Below are 24,307 nucleotides of genomic sequence, written 5' to 3'. Positions count from 1 at the left end.
AAAACATACAAAGAACAGTTGCTGGAATTGGGTATGTCTAGTTTAAGGAAGAGAAGGACTAGGGTGACATGATAGCAGTGTTCCACTATCTCAGGGGTTGCCACAAAGGAGAGGGAGTCAAGCTATTCTCCAAAGCACCTGAAGGCAGGACAAGAGGCAGAGGGTTGAAACTAATCAAGGAGAGAAACAACCTAGAATTAAATGAAATTTCCTGACAGTTAAAATAATTAATCAGTGGAACAACCTGCCTTCAGAAGATGTGAATGCTCCAACGCTAGAAGTTTTAAAGAAGAGACTGGATAGCCATTTGTCTGAAATGGTATAGAGCTTCCTGCCTGAGCATTCTGTCATTCTGCATTCTGCAATAAAAAGGTAATAAAAAGGTAAAGCAAGCTGTGCATAACACAGGAATACTATGACTGGTGCGATTGTACATGTACAGTAAATTCTGTGCCTGCAGTGTATTCATGTGGGAATAAAGCAGGACACAGTCATGGTAGCCACAGAGCATAGTTCTTCCTCACTGAACTATTAAACAGAGAAGTTCCATGTTGCTTTCAACACTGTTCAGAACAGATTTATTACTGCTATGTTGTCTATTAACATATTAAGATTGCCATCTCAGCACTCTGAATTTCAAGTAAGCCTGTCCAAACACAATGGGACATACTTTTGAATAAATCCACATTGAAAAAATACAATTGTAAGTATGTTTCCAGAAAGGAAATCCATGGAGCTCAAGGGAGACTTGTTCCTCAGCAACACTGCTTAAGGCAAAGCTTTAAATGTAATGTATTTTTATGCTGGCATTTTCTGCATTGTAGTTATCCATCTACTTTCCATCCTCCATTTTTGAGAACAGAAATAGAACACTGCTTGTTTCAATCTTTTTTTTACTAGAGTAAATGGTCTCTCTGGAGCTTGTGAGGTATACTTGAACAAAAATGCCATATGTTTTTTAAAAATGCACTATTTCTTATAATTCTGTTTCTGTTTTTCCCAACTACAAAGAAAATTTTCTGTATTATTTTTGAGCTTGCTGCTTTTCAAGGAAAATAAGGCATATATGTATGAATATGCAATTTACACTGCAGGCTCTCACAACCAAATGCTGTAGTTGGCAGAACTGACTCTTTTCAAATATCAATGCAATGTTGTAAAATAAGCCCTCTTCACTCAGCCATAAAAAATTTGCCATTTTGGTCAGCTGCCTAAAAGAGGCTGTTGTAGTTAGGAAAACCAATTTCCATCTGCAGTTTACAATTGTTTCCATAGCTTATAACTTAGATTTCTTTTTTCCTTTAATTTACCTGAGGCATCTATTTAAATAGTTGATTAAAAGTTGGGCAGCTTCTTCCCTAGCATATTTAATTAAAGATAGTACCAGGTGAAAAATTCTACTTATTCTCAGGCTGAAACAGCATTTTTCACCCCTACCTGCTGATTTTTCTGTTTCTTCTTTGAATGCCTAAAAGGTTTAGTTGGAATCTTAACCCAGAATGTCATTTGTTGAATGAGTCCTTTCATATTTTACCCTACCTAAATATAAGCTGCTAAATGAAATAAACTTATTTAAAAGCCATTATTAATAACTGCAATAGGTCTCTGTAATTTCTAGTTCAGGATCATTTTATATTTGTAGCTAGAGTCATATCACATGGCTCAATTTTCTAAAGCACATCTAGTGAAACCATTTATTTGTATAGAAGTCTTGTTCTATAAAAGATGAAATTATTCTTTCACTGACTGTCTCCTGTGGTTGCTTTATAGATATAGAATTGAAGTGACAGTGGTTCTTTGCTGTGCCCATGAATGAAACCACCCGCTTAATGCTAACCCTGTTGCTTCAATTGCATGCTGCATTATGGAAGGGTTGAAGTATATGGCTTTTTCTTGGAAAATAAGAACAGGATAAAATTTTAGCAGCAAAATCAAATGTTAGCAGGAGCTTCTGTGTAGTCAGAAAAGGATATTTTCAACTATTTTTAATCATCATTGCCATATTCAATAACATAGATTTTTATAGTAATACTGCTTATCTACATCGTGGATATGCTACCTATTTTCCAGATAAGATTACAGCCGACTTTTCAGAGGAATACTAAGGGCTGTTTTGCTCAAGGTCCATGGTGTTGACCTTCATTTATTTAAAATTAATTAAATATGGCTGATGCACTTATTCTATCTAATACGCATAGGGGTGGCAGCACCTAATGAACATTGTCTGGTCTTGAAAAAGTTGAGCAGGAACTCAAATCCTTCCTACTTTTGTTTATCTCATGTGAGATGGTGTAAATTGATTCACCATACTTAGCCAAGAGATGGCACTTCACAAACTATTCTAACTTTTGCATTTTGACTTCTCAGTCACCAGAAAGGCAATATGAACTTCGACAGCCCTGTATCTCATGCACTAAGGTTAGGGATGAATGCTAGGAGAGACACCTCTAGTCTATAGGTGGTGGCGGAAGAAATTACCAAGGCACTATCCCAAGCCAGAAAGTAGGGCTACAGCATGAATCTTCAGGTCTTCTGGGAGAAGAATCTTAAAATCTCTAACCTTTCACTGTGCCTGTCTCAGCAAATTCACTATAAAGGAGGAACCATGTTGGTCTCTTATAATAAGAACAACAAATGCTATAACTGATTAATGTTACAGAGAAGCTCAGATATGGAGACATATTATGATATTTAAATTTTTTTCACAATCTCACCAGCTGTATTTTAGGGGGGTTTTCTGAATAAGGTAATCCATTTTGGGAAAACCTACTGGGACTACAGGAAGAAAAAGCTATCTCAGATATATGAAGTAGGAGGTAAATTGTGATGCAGTGTTTAGTTTTGGCCTAGGACTGAGAACACTCAGGTTCAAGTCCATTCTTAGACATGGATACTCACTGTTTGACATTTGTATCAGGTCACTTTCTCTCAGTCCAATCTATTTTAAGGGTTGTTGTGGGAATAAAATGTAAGTGATCCTTGTAGAAGCCAACTTAAACTCCCAGAAGAAAGGCAGTATATAAATATAACAAACAAATCAATAACGTTGTTACTAGTGGTGTATGGTAAAGCACCCTATTTTGCCCTAGGCCTTTCACAATACAGACAAGATGAGAAATCTGCATTAAACTCTGCGCTTGATGTCTTTGGATTATTACGCATGGCCTTCTCTAGTGACAGAGAAATTACGTTGCTTAAATCAACCATGTATATAGAGAAATTAGAAATATTGCTTAAAGCATTAAAGAAGAAGGTATGTACAATATGTGTGATAGAGAATCTTCTTCCTCATTTGGTAAGGATGCAAACATCCAATATTAATGTACGGTATGTTTCATAATTGAAAAGGTAACTTACCCTGCCATTCATATGTTCTAAAAAGATAATTTCGTTTACTCTGGTATGAAAGATGAAAAAAAATCTTTGGAATATCATTTTTCTTCATTTGATGGGACAAGGTTTGCTTGAGGTTTTTCGCTTCTCAAGGGTGTATCCTGGCCCCATTATTATTTAATTTATACATCAATGATTTGCCAGGGTTAATGAAGGATACCATGGTACACATGCCGATGATCCTAAATACTTACTGTAACAGCTTGCTTTATGCTGATGATATGATTTTATTATCATACTCACAAGTAGGATTACGTAGGCTATTAAGAAGATTCAGCTCTTATTGCCAGGATAACTCCCTAATTATTAGCAAATCCAAATCGAAAATAATGGTGTTTGGAAGAAACCATCAGAGACATAAGTGGCAATTAGACGGTGAACCAATTGAACAGGTTAATACCTTTGTATATTTGGGAGTAACTTTTTCCAAGACTGGATCTTGGGCCTGCCATCATCAACGAAGTACATTTAGAGCAAAAGCCCGTTTGAATTTATTGCTCAAACTAAAGAATCATAGTTACCCAGGGTCCCTAGCTCCACTTCTCAAAGTTTATAAGGCTAAGGTTACGACAATGCTCTTGTATGGAGCAGAAATTTGGGGTCTTTATTCAACCACAGCTTTAGAACGAACACAGTCCCAGCATCTGAGATGCATTTTGGGTGTAGATCCAAGAACATCTGCTGCAGCAGTTAGAGCTGAATTGGGAATTCATACAATTCAGGCATTATCTAAAATTAGAGCTTATAACTACTGGTGCAAAGTTAATGAAATGGAGACTGATAGACTCCCCAAATTATGCCTACTAGAGCAAATAAAACTACAATCACAAATCTCCTGGATCACCAAACTAACAAATTTTGTAAGAAGCTGTGGCCTTCCTGTTTCTTGCGTAACAGGAGAACAATCTAAAAAAAGAGTTGCCCAAAGAATTAAGGATATAGAAGCACAAACTAATATAGCTATCCTTAGTAAGGTGGGTAACTTGAAATGGCTGAGTAAATACAAATGTACTTTTCAAGTGGACAGTTATTTGAAGTCACAACTCCCAAAACATCTTAGGGAGATATTTACGAGAGCAAGATTTGAACAGCTTGACACAATGGTCAGATATGGGAGATTTCATGCTATACCGTACAATGAGCGTCTCTGCATTTGCGGAGCGGCAGAGGTAGAGGACCTGGCTCACATCCTATTTGACTGTTGTTTGTATAAGAGGGTGAGAGACAGGTATCTTGGTCTATATACCAAACGAATGACCCATTGGGATCCCCATATCAAAATAACTTACCTTATGTCCGGCCAGAACTTGAAAATAACATCCAATGTAGCACAGTATTTGAACAAAATGATCCAGTTAAGATCTGCATATGTGGGACTGATTGGGGTAGATTGTAAGGGCGACTCCGAAAGATAATGTTTCCATATTTTATCTATATCTTAAATTTGCATTTTATTACTATTTTAACTTAAATTGTATTTTAATTCCATTTTAAATTGTATTTTATCAAATTCCATTTCGGATTGCTTTTATCTAGTTTTGGTGACGGTTTGTTGCTGGAACTTTGTACTTTGATATGGCCCAAGGGCTAATCAATAAAAGTTGTTGTTGTTTTTCGCTTCTGCCTAAGGAAACAGCAGCTATATTTCTCCTTAACCCCACTGCTCTTCCAAGTTGTATGAATGGACAAAGAGTTCCAGAAAAGCTTTCTTGTTCTGCTACTTTCTAGTGACCTAACAATAGGTCATGCGCTCGTGACCTCTCGTCTTGATTACTGCAACGCTCTCTACATGGGGCTACCCTTGAAGACCACTCGGAGGCTCCAGCTGGCACAGAATGCAGCCGCGAGAGTTGTGTCGGGGGTCTCCTGATACTCCCGTGTTACACCTTTGCTCCGCGAGCTGCATTGGTTGCCAGTTGTCTTCTGGGTGAGGTTCAAGGTGTTGGTAATGACCTACAAAGCCCTCCATGGCATGGGTCCAGAATACCTTGGGGAGCACCTGCAGCCGGCGTCAACTTCCCTCCGCCCAGTACACTCCCACAGAGAGGGCCTCCTCAGGGTGCCGCCGGTCAAAGAATGCCGACTGGTGGCCCCCAGGGGGAGAGCGTTCTTTGTGGGTGCACCGGACTTATGGAACCATCTTCCGGTAGAGCTCCGGATGGCGCCCGACCTCCGTTCCTTCCGGCGCGACCTTAAAACCCATCTCTTTGAGGAAGCGGGCCTGGCCTGATGGGATGGGGTGGGTTTGTTATTATGACTTTAATTTTAAATTTGTACTATGGGCATTGTTTAATCATGTTTTAATAATTTTAACTTTTGTATCTGTCTTTTACGTATTGCCCTGTTAACCGCCCTGAGTCTCTTGAGAGAAGGGCGGTATATAAATTAAATAAATAATAAATAATAATAATAATAATAATATTGCTTTAAAATGTAATTGTGCTTAAAACATCAGAGAGATACAGGGTTTAAAATAGAATATAGCTGGAAGGGACGTTGAAGGTCTTCTAGTCCAACCTCATTTTGCTCTATAAATTCATGGTGAGGTAACCCTAACCCTAAGTGGAATTTTCCTCCAATGGGATTTTCCCATGTATTTTATCAGGAAATATAGTTAGGGCAGGCTAGCAAAGTAAGCGCCCTCCTAACCACACCCAAGAACTCCGAATTTCTTGGCGATGTCCATTTTGCTCTATGAGTTCATGGTGACCTAACCCTAACCCTAAGTGGAATTTTCCTCCAATGGGATTTTCCCATGTATTTTATCAGGAAACATAGTTAACCCTAAGTCCATAATGGCGAAGCTATGGGTCGTGTGCCACAGGTGGCATGCAGAGCCCTCTCTGTGGACACGTGTGCCATCTCCCCAATCCTAGGCCTTCAGTTGGTTTTCATAAAACCTTTCCGCTTTAGGCCTCCGCCGCCGTGTGGAAAAAAAAAGGGTCAATCAATCAATTTCAACTTCTCACAGGGAAAAAAAGATCTTGCAAAGTTGGAATTGATTGATTGAACTTTTTAGTCCCACTCAGTCTGCCATTATCATCGCAGCCACACTCACCCAATGGGCCACTCCCAACCAATGAGCCACACCCACCCAATTGGCCATGCCCACCTGGCACCCAAGGATACATAAGTGGATTTTGGGTTGCAGTTTGGGGACTCGGTCTCTAAAGTTTTGCCATCATTGACCTATATCATTTCAGATAAGTGACTGTCCAGTCTCTTCTTAAAAACCTCCAGGGATGGAGCACCCAAAATTTCTGATGGCAAGCTGTTCCGCTGGCTAATTATCCTCACTGTCAGGAAGTTTCTCCTTAATTCCAGGTTGCTTCTCTCTTTGATCAGTTTTCAACCATTGTTTCTTGTCCTACTCTTTGGTGCTTTGGAGAATAATTTGACCCCCTCTTCTTTGTGGCAGCCACTCAAATACTGGAATGCTCCTATTATGTCACCCCTATTATTTCTTTTCTGTAGACTAGCCACACCCAAGTTCTGCAGCCGTTCTTCATATGTTTTAGTCTCCAGGCCTTTGATCATTTTAGTTGCTCTTCTCAACATCTTTTTTGTAGTATGGTGACCAAAATTGGTTTGCAGAAGGAAGCAAACCTCTCTACCTGTTTTCCAGTCACACAGAGTTGATGCTGTATTCATAATCTCCTCCCCCCAATTATTTGGTTTGGGAGAGGATGTGGCAGAGTACAGGAAATACCGAGAAGGGGACAGCAGATATAACTACTTCACCTATACAGTTTTTCTATGAAAAACTTGTAGTCAATTGCATTGTCAGAAGTAATTAATTAAGATTCTTGATACTGTTTGTGGCTACCAGATTTAGATGAAAGCAAAAAATTTGAGAGAGAGAGACAGAGAGTGAGACAGAGAGAGACAGAGACAGACAGAGGGAGAATCTCTTTGTTGCCATTTAATGCCCACCTAAATTTTGTAGCCCAACTATGGTAACTCCATTGTCCTTGGATAGACTGTTAATACTCTGATGATAAAATCATATCACTTTTTGGGTTGTTCCACTTTAGACCTGAATTCCCTTTGTTGGTTAATCATGCACCATGCAGATCTGGCTTTCTAGTCTTTCAATTACAGTAAATAATTTCCTATATGTCTTCTCTGAATTTAAAAAAAGACACATTAAATCAAATCCTATGTAATTAATCCTGTGCCCTTTGAAGGCAGCATAGTTAGATCACGGCCAACCTTGACTCATCCTTGTTATATGCAAAATTTAACATGTCTGGATCTGTACGATTATAACATAACTGACATAAGTACTTCAGCATGAACTTTATTGTTCTACTTCTGACCTTTACTTGTTTTCATTCTACACAAAATTATTTCCAGGTGAACATATTGCAATCAGATTGTTTATGTTTTGGCAATTACATCTGCAGATTTTAAAAGGAACACTACTTTCTTTGTAATTTCTTACGTATGATATAATTGAAGCCCGAGAAGCCATTTAATGCAATAAGCTGTTGAGATAGTATAAGAGTTCACCTATTTTCCTTCCATTTGGACCTCTATGGTAGGCAGCACTAAAGCTACACATGGAATTAATATGAGCTTTGGGTATATATTTCCTCCTTTTTGGAATGCACAATAATTAACTTCAGTGTGTGGAAAATGCAGATTAAAACCTCTTAACTTTTGTGCTCTTGGGATGATAATTGATATAAAAATTGGTTTGTCATCCCTAAGCTCCTTTGTTTAAATTATGGTACTGGCAGAGAAGATGTTTTTTTATAATTTTATCTGCTGTAAACCTCACGTGATCAGCATTCAGGGATTATTATTTTCTGCTGACAAGCAGAGCAAGTTAAAAATCCCTGCTAAAGCAGACAAAGCTGAGCTTTGTTAAAAAACTTTCTCCTTTGGTTTTAGTAAGTTTTTTTTAACTAGTTGCCTCTCTTGATAGTGACTAATGGTGTTTCAGAGACGTTATGTACAATATAGAACAAGTATTCATTAGTTGGTGTTATTTCAATACCTGAAGTATCATCCTGGTCTTTGTTTAAGTCTCTCTTTATTTCTCCTACCCACACAGATTATCTCAGTGTATTCTGCTGACTCTTAAGTCCCATTATTGCTCATTTTTTCCTTGAATATTCCTATTCATCTAAAACTCTTCTCAAAACCCTGCTTCTTCCATGCCAATGGAAATCCATTGGAAAGATGAAATACATTATTATTGCTTTTCTCAGCCTCATCCCATTTTACCATATTCTTTTCTACTTCCTTTATTTCATCTTTGTTTCCTTTTTTACCTCCCAAAATGTAGCTTATAAGCTCTTCTAAACATGGATATTGTATTTTTGGCTCATTTATTTAACCCCTTCCTTATTATGTAAGCTTATAATATAAATATATGAAATCCAAATGCCAGGTTTTTTATTAATGTTTGATGTAAATTAATTTTAGAATTTTCTTAGATTGAAACTTGGAATACCTGACTTCCAGCTTCAATTTTAATAGAAAATTCTGGTGTCCAATGTTACTTAACACCTGTGACGGGGCTATTGGTTTCCCTCTCTTTTCTTAACCAGATACTTTTTATTTGTTTGTTTTTCACTTTTATTTCTGTCGAAGCAGGATGCTGACATGTTGGCAGGTGATGAGCAAGCTTGGAAAGATGCCAAAGAAGTTATAAATACAGTAGGAGCACCAAAGTCACGTGAAGGTATCCTTGGTCCACAAAATACACACATTTCCACTATGATCAGGAGGATATAATTATCAATTTGTTTTCTAGTCTTTGTTAAATTCATTCTCTTCCTGCCTATTATATGTATTCTGTATTTTTCAAATAAAACCATATTTAAATACAAAGAAACAGAAGGCAAATCAAATCAAAATGTGTTCTAGGTTATAGAAAACTCTTTTGTCCTTAATTTTTTTTTCTCAGCATTTGTATCTTTAAGTTTCTGGAGCAACAGAAATAGCACTTAGACTTATACACTGCTTCATCATGCTTTATAGCATTCTCTAAGAGGTTTACAGAGTCAGCATATTGCCCCCAACAATCTGGGCCCTCATTCTACTGACCTCAGAAGGATGAAAGGCTGAGTCAACCTTGAGCTCATTAGGATCAAACTCCTGGCTGTGGGCAGAGTTACCTTGCAATACTGCATTCTAACCATTGTGTCACATGTGGCTCTTGGCAGAAGAAACTTTGCTTTGACCTTGCAGAACAAGATGACAGACACTTTAAATATTTAAGTCTTAATATAGTTTAAAGAGCCAAAAGAACCTGAACACACACAGAGAGAGGGGGGGGGTTATATATTTAATAATGTTAATCTTTTGGCCATATATGTTGCAATTCAATACTCACTTATTGAAATTTCACTATTAAAGTAGTAAACCGTATTTCATTCCATTTTCAGTATAAAATATTTGTAAATCAAGTTTAGACATCTACACTATTTTGCTGTCTTTAATTACTGTGAGATTTTTTCCCCCTAACTTTTCATCACTATTCTCCAGCCCCATCAAATGTTGTGCTAGTTTCTCTAAAAAGATCCTTCTTTTTCATGTAGGGCAATCTCTTTCTTCAATTTACCATTCCACTTTAGGATTCAACTAAAGGCCATAATCTGTATGGGGCAGGGAATCAAATCTTTTCATTAATGCCAACATCAGTGCATATAAGACTGTGGTGGACTGCCCTCTCTTCAAGAAATCATCCTTGGACCTAATGATGACAATTTTCATTCTTTCTTCACCTTCCTCTTTCTCGTACATATTACAGCCTTTAGTTGAATTCCCCTTTTGGGGAAGATTAGGAATGTAGTCAGGCTACACTTCAGAGGCCCCTGGAAGAAGCAAAATATGAAGACTTTTTTCAATTTTTTCAATTTTACATCCATCCTGGATCCCCTTGAAGTGGTGCCATAGAAAATCCTGCCAAATGTGAAGATGCCAAAGGAGTACTTCTAGTGAAGTTCATGGAGCGTGGTTCGACCATCAATTCAGAAGTCTACTGTGAAACATTACGAAAACTCAGATGAGCCATCCATAACAAGCGTTGGGGCATGATGACTTCCGGTGTGGTGTTGGTTCATGATAATGCTTGCCCACACACCACTAGATGCTCCCAGGAACTTTTGCAACAGTTCCATTGTGATGTTTTTCATCACCCGCCCCCCCATAGCCCAGATTTTGCACCGAGTGACTACTATTAAGGAATTTCAAACCTTGTAAGATGTTATAACAACTGCCTCAATTTGAATGGCAATTATGTTGAAAAGTAATGTAAAGTTGTAGTTTTATAATGTGTATAATAAAAGTTCTGTATCTGCGAGTGTCTGTCATTGATAACCAAATGGAGGTTTATTTCCAAATTGCCCTCGTACATAATCAGTTGATAAATTCAGATTGTTCCTTGGCTGGTATTAACTATATGAAGTTGGGGATATCAATGTCAACTAAATATCTTATGAATGTTAATTTAATTATAGCAGAAACTCATAAAGAGTTCATATTAAAATGAAGATCTTTTGTCTTCTTTGCTACATCCCAAAGAAGATTGTCAAATATGTTTAATAATGCTGAGCACAGGCGTATAGAGTCCCTCTTTCCTTCCCCCATGGATTGTTGTCCCCATTCTCCTCCGATCCCTGATCATTTAATTTTCATCAGGGAAAAATTTCTGTTGCCAAAAATTGTTACATTAAAAAAAATTCTTTTAATTTATAATATGAGTTTTGATTTTGTTGAGACATTCAACTAGAAAAAGGTTACAAGAAATATGTTGTTTACTTTAAGAAAATAATTCTTAAAAGAAAATTAACTATAACAAAATTAGTTTTGGTTTCATATGATCACTATTCATATTCATGTAGTTTGTTTTCATGCTTTGTTGGTTTTTTTTAAAAAATGGAGTTTTCTACGGAAGAGGGTTTTCTAGAATAGAAAAATGCAATGTTTTAACTTAATGTTTTGCCTTTTGATTGATGCTTCTGTCATGGGTTAATCCTTAACACAAATAAATGTCAGAGTGGGAGCAAGTTCTGTTGTCCTGCCAGACATCACTGAAGAGTAACGCCTCTCGTCTCCCAGACACCAACATCTATCAGCTAAAATTACTTGACCTTGCCATGGATGCCTGCATAAACCTGGGCCTTTGGGAAGAAGCTCTGCATTATGGTAACCGAACTTTGCAGCCCTACAGGTGAGAGCTAGCCTTACTGTGATTTATGGCGGGGATCTGTTTCCACCCAAGATAGTGAGACACAGTGTATATTTTCTGTGATAGTTTTCCCCATAGAAGCTGCAAGAAACTACTTTGCAGATATAATAAGGCAATTTGTATAGATACCTTTTTCATTCTGAAAACAGAGAATAAAATATTTTACACGCATAGGACAAAAGAAACGGTTCTACATTTATTGACAATTACGTTATACAGAGTAAGAAAACCAATTTCTTTTCACCACCACCTCTCCCCAGGCCCCCCAAGTTCCTTGATCATCACAGCATCCAGCATCGTTGTGCTTTACTCTCTAGGGTTTTCTTCCCTATCCATTCAGCTCTTCAGCTACTTGTATCGATTTATATGCAAATGTACACCAGTCTTAAGGAATTGCCATTTTCTCTGGCTCTTTACATACACATAGGATAGGAATTACCACTCTGATAAAGAGAGGAAACAATGAAGTTATTTGCAAGTACTTTACACTTACTCATCAGTCTTTGATCTATGATTAGCTGATCAATAAGTGATGAGGTCTCTTTCTCATTGGCACATCCAGCATTCCAAGTGGACAATATCTTTGGTGAACAATTTTAAAAGCACAATTAAAAATGATTGAACAATATATTTGCCATTTCAGCTTTTCCCTAGGCTAAAATCTGTAAGACTGGCTATTCTTTTTATGACAGACATTTCCTTAGAAATTTCTGGAATGTTTTGCATTAGGTCTAATTTTACTTTTCAAAACCTCCCAGGCACCTGTTAAGAGAATAGCATTGTGTTTTTGGTGAGACCTTTTCTTCCTTTTGGTGCTCCATGTTTTTAACCTGTCACTAATTAATTTTGAAGGGACGCGGTGGCTCAGTGGGTTAGGACGCTGAGCTTGTCGATCAGAAGGTCGGCAGTTTGGCGGGTCAAATCCCGAGTGCCGCATAACAGAGTGAGCGCCTGTTACTGGTCCCAGCTTCTGCCAACCTAGCAGTTCGAAAGCACGTAAAAATGCAAGTAGAAAAATAGGGACCACTACGGTGGGAAGGTAACAGCGTTCCGTACGCCTTTGGCGTCTAGTCATGCTGGCCACATGACCACAGAGACGTCCTCAAACAAGCGCTGGCTCTTCGGCTTTGAAACGGAGATGAGCACCGGCCTCTAGAGTTGGAAACGACTAGCACGCATGTGCGGGGGAACCTTTACCTAATTAATTTTGGTTCTCAGAGTTTAAACAAGAGAGTGATTTCCTTTGAAACAGAGAGTAGTTATAGAGGGTATAGCTGCAATGGCAAAAGAGCAGAGTGATCAAAGAAGATCTCTAACTTTGTATTCTTTCTCTCCATGTTTCTTTCCTTTTGGTAAACAGAAATACAGTTTTTTAAAAAAGGAAATAATGATGGACAGCCTCAGTAATAATATCTTCAAACACTACTACTAGTATTTACAAAATGAAAAGAGGCACTTCTTACCATTCAGTGGGATTTGGTTGTGATAAAGGAGCATTTCACCGAGGGAATTTTAATTGCTATTCTGTTTCCAATGATCTCAGTCAGATGCTTTCATTTTTTTATTATTACAGAACCATATTTTATTGAATATTCAAGTTGTAGAAAATTGCTTTAAATGAATAAATGTACTGTATTATTTGGATCCTTTAAATTTAATTCCAGGTACTTATTATTATTGTGAAGGGCAATAATATAAAAATTTCAACCCTCTAGAGAGATGAAGATTTCCCAGTTTAAGATACAATGGGTCAATGGCAAAATGGGGACAAAATTGCCCCTTAGGCACTTAATAATTAAAAATGAAACACAGTCTGAATTGTTAAGAAAACTGCATTGTCCAATTAAACAAGATATTAGTAATGGCCTAATTTCAAAATATTGGCCTTCATAGTCATTTTATTGAAAGATACTTTATTATTTAAACATCCATTAAAAAGTATAGCTCATATTTTCATTGTTTTCATTGTTGTTTTAAGTAAACCACACTTTTGTACAAAATTGGTGAAAATAATGTGATAGTCCTGAAGCCTCTCAAGTTTAACGTTCTGTTTCTGTGGCCAATAATTAGGGTCCAGTGGAGGACCCAAAGCAGCAGATGAGTGCTCCCAATTGGAATTGCCTCTTAGAGAAGTATTGTCTCTAAACATCATGACAAGAGCTATCAATAGGCTTTTTCTCCACAATTTTCTCAAATCTCACCGAAAATGACTGTTCTGTTTTAATTACTTGCTATACTTTTTCAGCTATGCTTCTGTAACATTCAAAAATTGCCCAGACATACCACATGGGTACAAAAGAGTTGCAGCAGAAGGCAATTATAGGTTTATCAAATCATTTCACCGTTTCTTTTCTTGTGTGTCATACTTATAGCCAGGTTGTTGCCTCTGATCCTGTTGTAGAGATACGCACAATTGTATGTTCTTCATCGAATGTTGCTGGCTTGCAAAGGATCTTGATCTCTCTTGTACCTTGAACTGGGCGTCATAGTCTTTCCATGTGCAAAAGCATTTTCTGAGGAGAGACATTTTCAGTTTGAGGTCTTGTTATTTGAGGGGGGAGGGGTTTACCTTCAAGCCTTCACTACAAGCTTTGACGCTCTTGACAAAAAGTCTTCTGTTTCTCATTACAAGAAGTTGCGCCTGAAGCAGCAGGATACCAAATCCTAGGGAATCTGTTGGACTGCATTGAATTTCTCCAGTGGAATCAATCTACTGCTTGACTGCTTCCACAGTTCCATTACAGCTATCTATTTTCCTTTTCTCAGTTCTGAGGGAAAAGAAATATTCATATTGTTACCTGCAGGGAATAACCTGAAAAACAAGCCATCCATACAAATCGGAGGTGGTATGGCTTCCTTTAAAAAGGCTTAAAGTATTGGACTAAAACCATTTTAACTTCAGGGATTGTATTTACTGTGAGTATTCCCATTAAGTGATCAGTGGGGTGCATTTCCACTATAGTGTGCTAAGTGCAGTTTTTGAACTTATGTTTTCATTGCAGACATTGCTGGGCTTTCAGTATTTATTTAAAGGCCATGCTAAGCTATCACTCAGATAAATATAATAATGGACTTTGTGGTGTAGATTCACACTACAATGCACTTGGCAAATTGATTACCAATATAACTTGGTCCAGAAGATTAAGAGTTCTTTATAGTAGCTCAAAGCCTAAAATTCCACTTGCATGAAGCATACTAAAAGGAAGCCCAGTAGAATTTAGAAATCCAGAAAACAATTAATTGCATTGGTTTTCACCACAGTGATAGGTGGCTGATCATGAGTAGTGAAAATTGAATGAGATTTTTTCCTTATAAAGCTGTTTATTATGAGGTCCTCTTATATTTTGGCAGTTATACACAAACTAACATAGTCAACCCAAGCCTGCAGAATATATCTTTTAATCTAGAGGTGGAAAAAATAATGTTGTGCTCTCAGATATTTAGCCAACATATTGGAATTATTGAGAACTCATTTATATTCATAGGAATATAAAAAAGAACAGATTTTACACAATTAACCTGATTGGATTCTGATAACTCAAAATCATCCATACTGGGACTGATAGCAAGAAAGTCCATGGCCTTTATCTTCTTCTTCTTCTGAGGCTTTACACTATTTGAGTAAATTATATACACAGCAGAATTAGATTTGGAGGCTCTATACAAAACTAGTTTATATTCAGGAAGTTGTGGTAGAAAATTATGTTAAGATTAGTTATATTGAATGTACGGTATATACTTTAGGGGAGCAATCCAGTTTTGAAGGGAATGGGAAAGCTGCCATGGTCATAAGTGTGAGAACTGGTCATAAGACACTTTTTCAGTGACATTGTAGCTTAGAATGGCCACTAAACAAATGGTTGTAAGTTGAGCACTATCTGTATTTGCCTGTGCAGAAGTAGAGCTTAGCACCATTTGTGATGTTAATTTAAACAAACGTCAGTTATTGTGACAGGGAATTGAGGAGCTTTTGTGGATAGTTGAATAAAACATACAGTATTAAGTAGTATTTTGGCCACATGGAAATGTTTCACATCGACTAAATCTGTTGCAAAAATAAATAAATAAATAAAAGGCAAAGAAAGTAGTTCCTAACAGTAAATGAAAGGGAAAGTACTGTTCTTGCTTGGGATTTGCAGAATCTATTTCATATTTATAGTCTGCAGAGAAAATGCCCAAGTCATTAAATGCAAGAATGAGCACCAGACTAGAGTGGGAAGAAAAGTGTAGGAACTCACAAGTTACACATTGGAAAATATGTGTCAAAAATACTTCTTATGAGAAAACATGTTTTGAATTCACGAAAACAGATTTTGAACTGAGCTAAATGAAGAATGGATGTGCTACTAGCCTAGAAGTGACTGATCTTTTTATAGTGCCAAGTTTTAAGAATACACTTAAAATCCCATTTTCAGTCCTTGACATCTCCAGCTAAAAGATCTTGGGTGGAATAGTTGGAGAGGAAAATACTCCTCTGTCATCTGCTGTCAGCTGGAACAAATGATACAGCAGTGGATGGTAAGTTTTACTGTGAATGGAAACTGGCATGCTATCCATAATTTAATTCTGGAGTTCTCTTTGTTCTTTCTCCCATTTGTGAACAAAGCCATAATTATGAGAAATAATTCTTGAAATGCTCATTGTTGATGAAATGGCAGAAGCCTTTTCATCACTTCATCTCACATTTGCTTTTGCACCTCATGGGAGAATATTTAGAGAATCCAACTTTGTCTAAAAGTGTGGCTGCCAATAGTAAAGAAATAAATTGTACTCTTAATAGTAATAAGCTTTTCTGATAGCAGGATATCCCATTATATCTGAAACAAGTATCAGTGCAATAAAATCAGTTCTAAAATGGAGAGCAAAACTGTTGCATCCTGTTTAACTCCAGGGTTTCATTGCATAAGGCCTGAGGCCTTTCAAATCACGTGTCGTTTTTAGGTCATTTAATAAAAGGCCAGGGCTGCCTACCTCTCTTTCTCCAGAAACCGCTGCTTTTGTCGGTCAGCTTTTAAACCGCACAGCAGTGCTGCCCAATTGTCGATTTAGGATGGAGAGCATGTGATATCTTTAAGAAGATAATATTCTGCCAACATAATCTTGTCCTTATCTCTATCCTGTCTGGATTCTGAATGACTGGTCTGCATATTCTCTCTGTGGCATGTCTGCCTTCTAGGTAACATTCCCAGGTTTGGACAGATACCAAAAAGAGAAGAGTTGCTATAAATGGCTACAAAAGCACACAAGTATTGCCCTGTTATTCTTCACCTGCATAGCTGAAAACTTTCAATTTGTTTGATATATGTTGAAAACCAATAATTATCTCACTGTGACTGTCATAGGTGAATTATGTTCCTAAAAGCTTAGTGTTGCATTTACAGAAGAGCATAAGAACTACAGAAAGGAAGTCCACTATTGTTATGCTGATTGACATACATTCAGTACCTTTTTGTAGTGATATGTTAATTGTTAGTGATGATGCAGTAAATAATTGTATATGTAAACAATATGACAACTACATGACTGTCTTCCTTGGTAATTGCTGGTTTCTTGAAATTAACTTCCCTGGGTCAGTTCTCAAAAATGGCCCCAAAGTGGTAAGAGCAGAAGGTCGCAGTGTCCTAGGCTTCTTAACAGTGTTCTCTTTATGAGAGGAAGAACCGAGATTTCTCACTGTGTTTAAATGTTGATACTTGGTGTATTTTTGTCCTTTTAAAGCAACTGGCTGGAATTAAAGTAGACCTCAAGCCTGTATTTTGTGAATTTCCAGGTCTATTCCCTCCTTACTTATTTGGGTCACTGACAAATCTTCAGCAGACCTTGTTTATATCAGATTTACAAAAGAGGCTCATGGCAGCACTGGTGACAGTTATATTTTATACAGAGATACCTTCATCTGATACCAAAGTGAAGTTAAGGCATTGTTTCTGTACAATAACATTGCCCAAACTTGCGATTAAGTGGTTACTGAGTTCCATTTCCTTATAAGAACATGTGTAAGAACCGAAGAATGTATACCTCAAGTGAACTAAGCATTAATCTGTCAGCAGCCTAAGTGTGTTTAGGATAGGGCAGTGGAAATATGCAAAAGGGTGACACTTGAGTATATTTTCTGAGAAGCATTTAGGAGCAGATGGAAGCTGTAAGGAGACTGATTCATCAAAGTATTTAGGATACATCTCTTTTCATCAGTTGAATCTTTCTTTGTATGTACTTAAACATGACCACACAATTGTGGTTCTGAAATAAAGCAAAAGTAACTAGTTCTTAGAAAAGGATTAGTTTGTGTGCTCAAGCAAGGCTATAATAATTGTTTTCTTAAAAACTATTTTCTTCCCTTTCTTGAAATAAAAATCAGTTCTACAGGGCAGAGTGTTTAAGAAATCCTGTTTTAGAAAGATGAGATTTTAAAATGGAAGTGCATTGGAGGTGAAACAAACACACCTTGTCAGTTTGCAAACACCAACTACCCCTATTGTTTTAATTTGGAAAAGCAGAGAGATTGACCAGCTGAATTAAGCAAAGTCAAGGTCATTTGGTACCCACTGTTGTTTTTTTATCCAAAAGGATTGAAATCTTTCATCCATCTTTTCTCACAGATGCATGCCACTCTACCAACAGTGCATGATTAAAGTGAAAGTTATTGAAGAGAGTGAGATTTATTTTAAAGTATAAAAAGGAAAGAAACTCATGTAACCTTTGGTTGCAGGATTTGTTGAAAACAGAAAGGAAGAAAAACCTTGGTAAATGTTATTGAGAGTTCAGGCAAATCAGATATTTTATTTTAAATTTTCCTCAAACTAATTAGAGGAATCTTCTTCAGCAAATAACTAAATCATATCTGATTTTGTATGATTCAATAGTTAATTTTGTATAAAAGATTATGGAAATGAAAGATATTTTTTTAAAATGCCTAGCTTAAATTCTTCTTATACAGTTATATCACGTCCAAGAAGGATCTGCATTGAAGAAAAGGGTAATATCCTTGACAGAATGGAAATTTCCATTGTAATTCTGCTTCAGTCTCATAGTTGAAGAGCAAAACCTAGGGCGGACAACATAGAAGGAGTTCTGTGTTGAGGTAAATGAATCAAAGTAATTAAATAGAGTTTGGAGGACACAGTCTCATATGACTGTATGAAATTTAAAAAAAACATTGGCACCCAATATTTTTAAAACTAGTCACAACTTTTCATTTGTTGATCTCTCATCAAGACTTCATGTGGAATAGGCCTGTTCCTTGCCTTCTGAACACCATGTTCTCTTTCTCTTGTTCTCTGTTATAATCAGGATATTATATCAAATTATTTGGATATTTCAGAATGTGAAAAGGAGATTTATGTCAAATGAGGTGCTAAACTATAGCAGGAAAACATAACTTTCATCAGCTTGTGGGGCCATGCCAGGTTTTACAGAGCATGGTTAGGACTAACTCAAGAGGGAGTGAACCTGGGGCCACTTTTTAACAGGTATTGGCATTTTAATTTTATTGCAATATTGGGTTATTTTAATTTTAGTTTATTTCTTTGGAAGGTAATACTATTTTTGTTAAGCCCTGCAACTTTGTTTTTCATAAAATAATGTAATATATGGATTGTTATCCAGTTCAAATGCCTCTTGCAATGTGGAATCCTCCCCTCCAAAGGAAATTCTTTCCCACTACTGAACAGCTCAGAGCTTCCATCTGCTGATTTAAAAATGCTGCAGTTTTTGCTTTCTTTTGGAAGGGAATGTTTGAAAGAATGGGTCATTCCAAGAAAAACCCAAACTGGCAAGAAAAGTGGGAAATAAAGCATGGGGGAAGAGGGGTATGTGTGCGTAGTTAAGGAGACAACAGAGGGAGCAAATATATCAGGACGTCCCAAAATCAAAGCATACCAAGAATAGGAAATAAGGTAAGACATAATAGTTTAACTGAGGAGATTCAGAGGATCAGCTTCCCTAGGAAAAGCAAAAGCAGAAGTGGAGGGAAAGCACTGTGGAGAAATAGAAGGGGGCGGGGAAATTGGAGGGCTGTGAGTTTGAGTTTGGGACCACCAACAAGCATTGGGAGTTGTTATAGATAATAATAATAATAAATAATAATAATAATAATAATAATAATAATAATAATAATATAATAACAATAATAATAATAATAATAATAATAATAATAATAATAATAATAATAATAATAATAATAATAATAATGTTGGAAGGGACCTTGGAGGTCATCTAGTCCAACCCCCTGCTCAGGTAGGAAACCCTATACCATTTCGGACAAATGGCTGTCCAGTCTCTTCTTAAAAACCTCCAGTTGGAGCATTCACCGCTTCTGGAGGCAGGTTGTTCCGCTGGTTAATGGTTCTGACTGTCAGGAAGTTTCTCCTTAGTTCTAGGTTGCTAGACATTCTTCCATTCCTGTCTCCTAGAAGCTGATAGATATGAACAAAGTAGGGAACAACGTCTATAGAGATTCTCAGGCATCCAGGTCATCCAGAACTGAAGAAACAATATGGATGAGAAGTGAAACATTTTCAAGGGGGAAAAAAACCAAGAAAGTCCAGTTGCCTTTCGAACAGCACCTTTGGGACAAAGGGAACATGTGTAGAGCATGTGTTCAACCCTTTTACCCGTTTGTGTGTAAGTGTATAGTAGGAAACAGGGTGGGCTGAACTCAGTCTGCCCTGGGTCACGTGACCAGGAACAGAGGGTTGCATGCTTAGAATGAAATAATCACCAGTATCTCCCATAAGGATGCATTTAGAGACTTCATTTGAAATGTCTTTTTTTCCAAAGCCCCTGGATTTAATTCGGCCCATTTTCAAACTCAATCTTTGTTTTGTCAGCTTCCCCCAAACAGCAAATGTGGTTTTGTTATCTTCAATTTACAAAGAGTTATTCTGCTAAGCAAGAGATAGACAGACAATCCTGGGTCTCTTTACAAAAATCCCTTTGGATTGGAAAGAATAAAATGTATGGAAGAAGGGTGTGGACCTCTATGTGCATTTGGATATGCCTTAAAATGGTGTGTTGCTCCACATCCTGTCAGTGTCAGACTTAATACCTTGGCTTAGAAGTAAATCAGAGACCTTAAGGCACTTAATCTTTAGTTCACCTGTTGTGGCTAGACTGGCAGAAGAACCCCAGGAGCATCTTGACTAGTACAGTATCTATATTCCAAGCAAGAATGAAGCCTTAACATGACAGTTCATTGCTCACTCTGCCCCAGCCTTTAAATTTTATGCTATTTTCCAAGGTAATAGGTATTTGGCAGTTTGTTTTGGAGTCTTGTGGGGCATGTTTAGATAACAGTCCTCTCTAGATTGGGAACTGCAGGTCCACACCTCAACTGTTTCAGCTTTAACAAACAGAATCACATTTGTGACATGAGCAGCTGTATAAATTTGCTAAATCAGTATAATTAAGCATATTAGTACTCTATATCAGTGGTCCCCAACCTTTCCAGCTTGGCGGCCCAGCCTACTGGGAGGGGGGGGGCAGGTGAGTGGTATGCGCACACATGCGCACAGCTCCATTTGTGCAAGCAGCAAGCATTAGTGGTAGGCACTTGAGTGGAGAGTGCTTGCCCATTTTTCCCATGGACTGGTTTCCAACAGGCTATTTTGGGGACAGGGACCTCTCTCTATATTATTATGTTATATTAATATTGGACTAGGCCTGGAGAGTTTTAGGTTCAGATTACCTGAATGGAGTTTATTGAAAAACGATAATTGTGCATCCATCATAATCTTTTTTAACTTCATTGGGGGGGGCTGTTGTGGGGATAACATGGAGTGGAAGAAATATGCTGTACAATTGCCGTGATCTCTGGAAGAAATGTGAAATATAAATTCCGCATAAACAACTGTAAATAAAGATGTGAAAGAAATATTGCATTAAATATTCAGTATTTGTTATTATAAACTGTGGTAAACAGTCGGTATATTCAAGAAATGTACCTAATCAACTTTCTGTAATAAACGGTGCATCAGTCTGGGGCATATTCCACCCATGGAGAAGTCGGAATACAACCCCCAGCATATGCTCACTGATCTATAATATAATTTTGACACTTAAGTCATTGAGTTAATGTTAATAGTGGCCCCTTTCTGACCAAAACTGTACTTTGAAAAGAAAAAAAGAGAGAGAAAAAGGAACAACCCACCCCCCCACCTCATCTAATTGTGGTAATAAAATGTAATCCTGTCAAGGAAATGTTCTAGGGATAAGAAAATGGTGTGTGTGTTTTTAAAATCAACTTGCTTATCTGTACAGGCTAGAAAAATGTGACATTGGCTGGATGAAACAAAAAGAGGTGAATAATTAAACATTTTCTACAACTATGTAAATATACTAGTTTTCTGCTGACCACAGGGTAGAATGACAGCTATAATTGATGTTTCAATTCATCTGCAATTACTAACCTTTGGATTACATCCTTCCAAGGGTCTTTCTTTATGAACAACCTCTGGCTTTCTATCTAGCATACCAATGGAGTAGGATCCTGGGAGTTAGTTGTTCAATAATACCTGGAGGGCTATAGGTCCCCTGCATCAGCCTAGACAATCATCTTCAAGCAATTAGCAGGTGACCTAGTGACATGTGATTTACTAGAAAAACATCTCTGCATTTCTCAGGTTTCTTAATTTGCTGCTTTGAGCTGATAGGTTTCCAATATTGTGTAAAACATCTTATTCAGTAAACATTTTCTAACAGCATATAGATATGGCTTTCCCTCCTGTTTAAAATTAGGCAGCCAGCAGCATCTCTCAAGAGAACTGTTTGTCTTCTTTACATTTAATTTTGCTTTTGGTAAGCCACAAAGGTCCCTGATGTAACATCCATAACTACACCAATATATATAAACATTGGCTAAAGATATGTACCGTATGGGAACTTTTAAGAACATTGCTACCCTAAAAATATCAAAGACTATGGTGCCTAAAAGTCAATGTTTACTCTAGCACCATTGTTTCTTTCATGGCCCTTAGGCTTGGTAACACATTCATCCCTCATGAACCCAAATGTGAGTAGTTTCTTGGTCAGACCTGGAAGTCCCAGACTTTATGACTTCCTTATTGTATACATAGCATTATCCAAAGGAATGTGAAAATCAGTTCACGCTATCAGGAGTCTAGTGTGTTCTTTCTGACATCCTTTATTAAAAGGCATACGATTTTGTGAATTATAGTTCACTTCATCAAACGCATGGAGGAAGAATAACATAAGAATGAGACATGGAGAAAAGGAAAGGAAAGGATGGTTATTACCAGTACCATGTTAAAAATCTATTGTGTGTATTGAAATCTCCTAAGATAACCTTTTGATGGAATATGAGTTGAACCGTCTTACTCAGTTATGCTGATAAAGGTTTTTTTTGTTTCAAAACAGCTACTTTAAGATCTGCAATAGAGTATCCTGGGATGCTAATATGGTCAGTGACTACTTTACCCTTGTGTCCATTAATTCTTTTGCACAAAAATCTGATCGGTTGTTTCTGTGTAGGATCCATAGGAGCATTCTGGCTGAAGATGCCATATATCACATTGGAGAAAGAGTGTGGGAAATCTTTTCTCATCTTACATGTAAAGTTGTGGCAGTTTGTGATGATGCTGTTGGTATACCTGTGAGAGCAAAGCAAGCATCTGTGTTTGTTGCAGGGCCTGTTTCTCATATTAGCACAATTTATTTTGTTATTTCCTTTGCTGGTGAGAACCTGATTCAGGCTAGGTCAGGGGTCAGCAACCTGAAACAGTGAAAGAGCCACTCGGAACCGGTTCCCTCACAAAAGGAAAAACTGGGAGCCGCAAAAAAATGTGTGCGCATGCGCGTACATGCGCGCATGCGCAGAACAGGGTTTGACTGAAGAGTGGAGCCAAGGCGAGATATGCACCTACCCTGCATATTTGAATTGATTGGTTGAACTTTTTTAGTCCCACCTTTTTTGGGGGGGACTGCACATAGCAGAGGACTGTGGCTCCGGAGCCGCAGGTTGCAGACCTGTGGGCTAGGTGGTTATCTTTACCATCTTAAGTGCAGTATTGTTGTCCAGTATGGGTTGTAGCTTATGACTTTGAGTGGTTTGAGCTGTGAGCTGTAAATGACAACCAGTTTTGTTTTGCTGTGGTACTATTAGACTCCTCCTAATTTTCTGCTAGCGTAAACTGATATGGATTTTCTCCTAAACTAGCTTTCATTATATATATTATATATATACTGCTAAGCTTGTAAGCCGCCCTGAGTCTTCGGAGAAGGGCGGGATATAAATGGAATTAAAATAAAAAATAAAAAATAAAAAAATATTTTCCCTTTTCATAACTGTTCTTAATAAATATGTGCAACTAATTTTACAAAATTAATTTTAAACATTTGCATTATCTTATGGGATAATATTTCATTATTTTTCTATCTTTTTCAAAAAAAGTAGAATCACTTATTAAGAATGTAAGTAAAAAAGCATTACTAAAAAGAAAAGTATAAATCAATAAACTTCTATAAGTAATAAAAAGGAGATACTAAACAACTTTGCTGCAATGCACTATCCAGTTGTTTCAATAGGACAGACTAACACTTTATGTAATAGAATAAATGTTTAATGTTATTGTTTCTATCTTGTCTGTGCAGCTATGTTTTCAACAATGTTTTTAAAGGACATGTTTGTACTTTATTGTACATGTTGTAAGCTCCCCTGAAACCTTTCAGAATCTAACAAACAAATAATCAGAAAAA

General features: G+C 37.2%; 1 protein-coding gene across 1 annotated transcript in view; it reads left to right on the top strand.

Annotated features, from left to right (window-relative positions):
• Nucleotides 1-24,307, top strand: part of SMYD3 (SET and MYND domain containing 3) — a 336,887-nt gene that overhangs the window by 286,124 nt on the left and 26,456 nt on the right. The window contains exons 9-10 of the mRNA XM_083348811.1: nt 8,998-9,085; nt 11,404-11,578. Coding sequence (XP_083204937.1) covers nt 8,998-9,085; nt 11,404-11,578 — 263 coding nt within the window. The remainder of the gene's footprint in view (nt 1-8,997; nt 9,086-11,403; nt 11,579-24,307) is intronic.

The sequence above is a fragment of the Vipera ursinii genome (genome assembly GCF_947247035.1).
Source record: "Vipera ursinii genome assembly, chromosome: 1".
NCBI lineage: Eukaryota > Metazoa > Chordata > Lepidosauria > Squamata > Viperidae > Vipera > Vipera ursinii.
This window is presented reverse-complemented; position numbering and strand designations above follow the sequence as displayed.